This window comes from Fringilla coelebs, assembly GCF_963513975.1.
Source record: "Fringilla coelebs genome assembly, chromosome: 7".
In the NCBI taxonomy this organism is placed as follows: domain Eukaryota; kingdom Metazoa; phylum Chordata; class Aves; order Passeriformes; family Fringillidae; genus Fringilla; species Fringilla coelebs.
The window spans coordinates 23262881-23271112 of record NC_140035.1 but is presented as its reverse complement, the minus strand read 5'-3'; the positions used below and the strand labels follow the sequence as shown (position 1 = coordinate 23271112).

Sequence of the window (8232 nt, the reverse complement as noted above, 5' to 3'; positions counted from 1 at the left end):
ACAACACCCAAATGTCAGCTCAGCAGTGAGAAGCAGCTGTGCTAACTTGTCCTTTAGTTCAAGGCATGAGTGGCTGCTTCTGCTCAATGACATCAGCATAAAAATGCAGGAGGAAGATGACAGAAGGAACAGGACATTGTATTTTTTTTTCTTTTACCTACTGTATCATGCATTATTGTGATACAATCACCAGGTCAATGCAGGAAGGCAAAGGAAAAGCGTATTCATTAGCCTGTACCTGGTTTCTGGGCACAAACACACCTTCAAGCGCTCAGCATCATGACCCCACCATGGGTTCTACTGTCCTAGCTCTTCAGAACAGCAGGGAGATTTTTTTCCTTTAAAAGTCAGGAGATATAAAAATACTTCACAGAGGATAAAAAAACATCAGCACAAAGGAAAAAAAAAAAACAAAATTGAAAGGGGTTTAGTTGCTAAAAAAGGATTTTAGTTGCTAAATAAGCTAAAGCTGCAAAATTATGACACAGCTCAATTCATGGTATAGCCCTGAAATTTTAGGCAGATATTCTAACTTAAGGATGCTGGGCTGTAGAGTGACACCTTGGTTTGACGAAGCCTTGAAACTGTGGAAAAGAACCAACATTCTTCTGCAGTGTGTTAGGACAAAGTGAAACTTAAGGATTTGAAAACATCAGTTCACAGCCCAGAGTGACCTACCTGTACCTGCAGCACTACGTCTGGCTCCACTCCATACCACTCAGTAGGACAGGCTTCAAACAAACAAACATCAATAACATTAACAAGCAAAAATTCATGGGAGAAAAAATTACTTTTTTTTGCCAATCTGCATTCACTATGCTTTCCTTTTCTGAATAATTGGTTAATTGTATATTAATTTAGGTTAGAAGGTGCCTGAATGGACAAGAATTGCTTTCAATCCCAGAAACTGGTTGGAGGAGAGCATTGCCACAAAACTGAAAGAAGGGAGATGTTGGCATGCAGACTAGAAAGTGCTTACACAGTAGCTGGGTGGATTTTTTTACTACTATGAGAAGCAGCTGAAAGGCTTCATTAAAAATAATAGCAAACATATGTGATGTGTTGTCATACAGACAGAATTGTGTGGAAGTTCCACATATGATCATCCCTGTCACCGAGCTCAGAGGGATAGCTTCACTTTGATGAGGTTTCAAAACACACTGCCGGAGTCTGCTGGTGTTTCCTTGGGAAAAACAAATTTTGTGATGGAATGTGATGAGTGTCATGCATTCGAGGTATCAAAAAGAGATATTTCTTAGTATTGTAAACCCATGATCTTCCAGCAGTTGTTAAAATGTAATGGTGAGGGGACTGCAGAGCACAGATATTAGATCCCTCTGAAATAAGGGTGTTTATGTGATGTAAGAGCTTTCTTCTTTCTCTCTCTCTCTCCATCTGTTGCTTCTTAACACTCTGCATCAGAGATAGCTCCTTTGCACACAAAAGGCAGCAGTAGAGTAGGGATTGCACATCCCTGACCCACTCTGCTCCTGAACAAGTTCAACCATGTTGTCTCCAGCCTCCTTTGCTGGCTCACCTCACTTAGGTGACCTTAAACTGAAACCACAAAGGATGAGACTTTTCACTCAGCTGATGTGCAGAATAATATCCCACAGCCAGCACATTGCAACAGCTATCTGGAAACAAATTTTGAGCCTTGCACAAGATTATAATTCTACAGCATGCTAAAAGGTCACACTGATTAGCTTGGATGAGAATTAGCTGTGAATAAATTCCTCACTCCTAATAAAGCAGGCAGGAAAACAGTCTCCAATCCTTCATTGTGAGATTAATTAATAAAGCAATACTAACTGCAAAGACTCAGTTACCAGAATAAGCTATTGGAGCAGCTACCACTGTTTTTCCAGAAGTAGGAGGTACTTTCAGTGAGCTTCTATATGCAAGCCTTTATTGTGGAAGCCAGGGAGTTGATGGAGCCACAGCTGCTTCTGCCAGGAGAGGCACCAGCCCAGGGAGTGCCATGTGGATGATTTTTAACTCACATCACTTCAAGCACAATGACAAAAAACTGCCATGGGAAAACAAAATGACAAAAACTGCCATGGGAAAACAAAATGACTAAAACTATGTTTCCTGTGGCTTACTAATGGACTATTCATGCAAAACATTAAGCTGATGAATGTGAATTTGTTGGATGAATTACCCTTTCTCCCTTTGAGCAGGTTTTAAAGATTACGATTATGTTTGGTTTAATAACTATTAGTCTCAATTGAATTGTCAGTTCTTTCAGCATTTTCAGTGCGTAAAATTTTATATTTAAAATTTGCCTTTATGTGAAGGCAAATTTCTCATGTTGGTTCAGTTTTGTATGAATTGGGTGTTATTGTATTTAAAGGCCTGACCATCATGCTTACTTAAGGAGAAGAATTCTTGTTGGTTATTGCTGTTCTAAATACACATAAAGCCACTCAACATGAGTTAATTCTTGTGTGGTTTTGTCTCTGGATTTTTTTTCCAGACTCCATAATCCTGCTCCAGTCGAACTGCAATTTATTTCAGACTGAGGTAGAGATGAGAGATCCTCACCATCTCTTACACCCACAGAGTAGCTGCATGGCTCCTGCAGGGTGATCAGGATTGCTTCAGCTGGATGCTTCACTGAGTGCCTTCCAGGCAGGTAAGGAGTCCCACATGCTGAGCAAGAAATGTGGAAGACACAGCAAGCAAGAGAATGTGCCTACATCCCTCTTCCTGTCTAGAAGTCAGAACCCATAGTAATGGCTCTGCTTCAGACTCTGTACATTTGGGATCTCGAGTGCAGCAGATTCCAACAGGCTGATCTGGGTATTCAACCTTCACCACATTCTACCCCCCTTAAAGCACTTGGGAAGCGTGGGCTTTGTCTTTTCACTCTCACAGAAATAAAACTTGCATCTCTTAAAGCATTTTGCCAAACCACAAGACTAGACCCACAGTAAAATTGAAGCATTCTCCCTTTAACCTGATGAGGAATAAAATCTAAGTGTGACCCACTGCAGAAAAGGGACTGTAATTTGAGCAGAGCAGAGAAGAAATGAGCAGAAGGGAACTTCACTGCATAATCCAACAGTAAAAGCATCAACTTAGGAAAGGGAAAAAGGAAAACCTCACTTCACTGCTTCTATTCAGCCCTTTGCCTTGTTCTGTGAATCCCATTACCCTATCCTCTTCTCTGCTTTCCACATCCAAGAAGAAAACTGAAGAATTGAAGTCACCCCATGTTATTCAGCCACTCTTAAATCAGAAAACATGTTTCTCAGAGATTAGTCTCGTGGTGGAGGCACCTCAAAAAAGACCTTTATATTTTCCGTCCCTGTCCTCAGGCTCCCTCTGAGGGAAAGCTCAGCTGTCCATGCTTTCTCTCTCCCAGGGCATTTGGAGGGACAGGCTGAGGGATGGTACATGTGCCATCAGCCACAGGATGTCCCTCTCAGGAGATGCTGCTGCCACACTGATGCCATATGCCTTTTTATTTCATGACACCTGTTTACACAGCATGAGGCAGGAAAAAGATTACTTTCACAGCAGAATGAGAAATCATGGAGCGTTCACTGGCAGACAGTGGGTTCAGGGAATATCTTCTGAAAGCATTTAACAATTCATATTGTCAGAACATGTACGACTGTCCAAATGCATGCTGTTTCCTGTCTCCTGTGTAAGAGCCATGTTTGCAAATCATTAAGCCAAAGAAATCAAATCCTGTAGCTAAAAGGTGTAAGCAGAAAAAAAAATCATTCACTTTTTCTGATTATTGTTTCTTAATATCTCCCTGTTGGTTTTGAGCGAGGTGTGTTTTTCTTCCTTGACTATTCTGCTTAGTCTTGCAACATAAATGAGAAAGTTGACTTTTATGAATTTCTAAATTAAAATTTTATTAATTTCTATTCTCTCCTGAGTGCAGAATATTTGTATCTGTGACAATATACAATGTTACAATAGCATTGCTGGTCTTTGGAAAAGCTTGAGAACAGGTTCGTTCCCATTTTTGTGAATGCTTCAAGTGCTGGGGAGCATGAACCAGTACATTAGTTTAAACCAAAGTGGTTCTGAGTTAAAGTGCTGCATAGTACGATATCAGTCATGGCCTGATCCTCCTTTTCTCTTACTCTTCTGAGATCATGAAGAGCAAGATGGTCAGTTTAAATCTGGGACATTAAGTCTTCAACTGCTGCACCACATTGGCCAGATCTGTCCAATCATCAATGTCCTCTCCTCACTGTGCTGCGATTTATTTTTTTGGACAGTGAGCATTTGAGCCCGTACTAGTTGTTGCAATGAAAATAGCGCTACAGGTGCGTTACATGTAACAAAACGTAAGTACTCTATTGCTCAGTTCAGAATAAATAAGTTGATTTAACAACCTCCAAAAAGAAAGCAATGTAGCATTTTCCAGCCCTGAGAAAGTTCCATTGGCACCTTCATCGCCTCAAGAAGCAGCGGGTCCCAGCCGGCGCGGCGGCCCAGGAGCTGCGGGGCACGGCGGGCACAGCCCCGCCAGGCAGCGCCGTCACACACGGCCCGCAGGAGCCGCCCGCCTCTGCCGGGCCCCGCTCCCGCTGTGTCACCGCCTCTCACAACAACTGGAAATTCACCATAAGCATTTTAAGACCTTGTGTAGCATCTTCCTTTTTTTTCACCCCTTCCTACGCGTTTAAACTTTCCAAAACCCAAACACAATTGTGCCCATAATAAGCCAGAGGCCCTCTGTTAGCCCGGACCCATGGTGCTGAATTACTTCAGAGGCCAGAGACGCCTCCGGCACACAGGCGCTGCTCAGCACAGCGCAGCGCCCGCCGGCTCTCCGGCACACATCTGCAGCTCCGTTTGGGTGTAAGGCACAGAGGTGCGCTCTCCGGCACACATCTGCAGCTCCGTGTCGGTGTAAGGCACAGAGGTGCGCTCGGCTGCTGTCCAAGGGCCAGCAGGATTTAACCCACTCCATTTTCCAGCCGTGCCGACGGGCAGATCTCCACCCCTCAGGCAAGTCGGCTGACTGCTCCCTGCTGCTACACGTGCTTCCGATAGGAAACGTGCGCCGGGTAGCAGCGGGCTGTTGTTCCCCAGGGATGCTCCACAGAAGAACCCAGACCGAGCAGTTTTTATCAGTTTATAACACCCCGGCGAGCGCGCTCATTTTAAACTGAGGCGGGGACGGCGCAGCGCGCGGCCCCGCCCCCAACATGGCGGCCGGAGGGAGGGGCCGGTCGCGCGCTCACCCCGCGCCGCCGGAAGTGACGTGTTTGGGGCCGCGCGCGGCGGCGGCGGCGGCAGCGGCGGCGGCGGGAGGTGCGGGGCCGGGGTTCGGGGCCGGGGTTCGGGTTCGGCAGGATTCAGCGGGGCGCCCCTTCTCGCCATCCCCGTGGGGTCCGGGGGAGCCCCCGGGTCGGGTGTTAGTGGCCTCCCCCGCCGCGAGCGGGAGGCCGCGGGCCGGGCGGGCCCGGGCCCGAGCCGGGAGCCGTGCGGCAGGGTCGGTGGGCAGGGCCCCCGCAGGCGCGGCCTGGCCGCTCGCTCGGGGCCGGCTGTGGCGGTGAGCTCCCGGCCGCTGCTGTGGGACCGCAGGAAATCGGAGTAGACCCGGGGGAGCCTTTTGGTTTAAGGACTCGTGTAAGCCTAGCCTTATTAACAAAATGAAGGTGCGTGTTCCGGCACCGGGTGCAGTCGAAAGTCCTTGATTTTGTTCTGTGTGTTACAGGTGAAATGGTTTTCATATGCTGAACTCCAGCTTGGATTGCCTCGTTGCTGCACGTTGAGAACTTTGTAAAAAGCAGGAAGTCAAGATGAAGAGCAGGGTGACACAAGTAAATGTAAGTGCTCTTAAACCTAAATTGTAGGGTTTGATCACTCCCATGTCACTGGTAGTTAGGTTTGTAGTTGACATTACATTAAATAAAACTTTTTGAATAAAAAGCGAGTAATATCTGTGACAGCGACTTTTTACAAGATAAATACTTCTAGGAGTTAGTAAATTACAGCTGTTTCTAGCTGTTGTTGTCATTGCAGTCAAAGTCCTGAATATTATTAATGTAAAATATTACAATAATAGGTCAAAACTGACTGAATGGTGATGGCTCAACAGTAAGTGTAAGCATGTAGAGGAATAGAGGAAGATTTTGAAAAATTTAACAACAATCATTTTGATGAAAATAAACAAGGAACAGGTGTAACTTGTGATAAAGAGCTGAGCGTTTAGCTGTCACTAAGCCTGGTCACAAAGAGCTGAGGGTGACAATTTCTTCAATGAGCATAGCTGCTGTTGCAAGGAGATGTGATAAATGGCAACACAGAAACAGCCATAACATTGTTTTATTTCTGTGAACACTTGTATTTTTGGTTCTGCTTGGGCAGAGACAGATGATAAAGAACCCATGAGAATGGATCATCCTGAAAAGACCCGGTACCTTCTTCCCACTCTTAGACAGGATTTAAATGCAGTAACTATTTTGTGTTATTCAAAGATTTTTATTACCACTTTCTTGGAAGCTTAGGATACAGACTGGCATTATATTACTGTGCTGGGGAAAAAAAACCAAGGACTTTTCTTACCCTTGAATGAATTCAGTGATCTGCTCTGTGGTGTAATGATCATTGAAAGGGGTAGCAAACCTTGGTGAGTGTGTGAATTTCTTGTACTGTCTCTGCTGTCAAAGATAACGTGGCTCTAAAATTAAACAGGTGGACGTAACTTTTATAGGGATCCATGCTGCCAGTGGGCAATGCAATGCCCTTGTTTCCTGTCATCATCTTGATGCAGGCAACAGAATGCTGTAATTTTAGTAATTTGAAGTGCACCCTAGGAAGGGCAACATTCTAGCATATGTTATAGTGGTTTCAAAAATACAATTATTGGTTTGCATATATACACACCCCCCCAGTTAAGTGTTTGGAGATAACAGCTGCCCTGATTTTTATGGAAGAGGTGTCATTACATTCTGGTCACCCAGAGTTTTAACTGGTTCTTTGGTGGGGCAAGAATTGGTGTGCCAGTTGCTGGAGAGGGTGCTGCTTCAATGAACAAGCTGAGTGTTGCTACAGGGAGTTCCATCAAGGTGCATAGGGAAATGCTTTTATTGAGTTTCTGCATCAAGTGTGGTGTTCCCTTTTTCACAGATAATCACTCTGTGACATCATGAGATTGTGGCTCTGAAAAATCATAAATAATATTTTAAAGGAAGAGATGTCCCTTGTAATGAAAGTACTCAGGTTACGAATGCTGCTGCTTGACTCTACCAAAGTTGTTTAGGAACATCTTAATGAATGTCTTTCTGTGTTTGTTGCACATTCTGTCACATTCTGATTTTTGTATGACTCCATACTTATACATGTCATGGTTCAACCCACGGAATTTGGTGTGAGCTGTTTAAGTGTGTATCACTTACACAATCCTGCAGTTCTGCCAAGTAAATCAGTGCAACTCAGGTGTTTGTAATGTATGAAACTAGGAATGGCTCAGGAGGAAATAAATTGTGATTAGTAAAAAGGGGGAACATAAGGAAAAATTACTCAATAAAAGGAATTTTTAGGAGAGCGGAAAGACGCTCTTTGAACAAGAAATGGTGGAATTCTGTTTGTGGTATTGCATGTGATACAACAAATTAAAATATCATCTGAAAGAAGGAAGCAGGAAAGGCCTAACAGTGGTCCATCTACTGTAGCCTCCAGCAGTAATTAACAGCAAATGCCTTAGAGTTTAGGATTGGGCAACTATAAAAGTACTGGCCCATGTACACTCCCACTCTCTACCTGTTTGCAGCTTCCTGAGCCAGATAAAGTTTTTTGGTAACCCTTGTGGATGTTTCTTCAGTGTTTGTTCAGTGCCTTGAACCCATGGAAGCGCTTGGCATCAGCAGCATCCTGTCGCTGAGTGTCCAGCTGTTCAACTGCTTGTTCCTAGAGAGCCAGGAACCTTTCCTTGTCATACCAGACTGCCATCAGCTTTATTTGGTGGCCTTTCTTGTAAAGGAGTGGGAACTGAGGCATGGTATGCTTTGATCTCAAGATAGATGCTCCCAGTCATGTTGGGGCTTGATTTTTTTTTCCTTTCTCTTTCCTTAAAGCATGGCTCCAGTCATGACAGGAGAGAAAACTACAGTTCCCGACATGAAAGTTTGTCTCCAGAGGACAGGTAAAATGACTGACTTCTGTATCCTTTAATTCTGTTATATACACCTCACATAGTGAGTTAGAGAAGTTAAAAAAATCTTCAGATTATGCTTCTTTTTATATATTACCATA

At 44.3% G+C, this 8232-nt stretch overlaps 1 protein-coding gene across 1 annotated transcript in view; it reads left to right on the top strand.

Moving 5' to 3' along the window:
• Positions 1-5213: 5213 nt before the first annotated feature.
• Positions 5214-8232, top strand: part of CWC22 (CWC22 spliceosome associated protein homolog) — a gene marked incomplete at its 3' end in the record, with an annotated part of 29247 nt that continues 26228 nt past the window's right edge. The window contains exons 1-3 of the mRNA XM_084209055.1: positions 5214-5286; positions 5693-5804; positions 8055-8122. Of these exons, the coding sequence (XP_084065181.1) occupies positions 5778-5804; positions 8055-8122 (95 nt within the window). The 5' untranslated portion in view covers positions 5214-5286; positions 5693-5777. The remainder of the gene's footprint in view (positions 5287-5692; positions 5805-8054; positions 8123-8232) is intronic.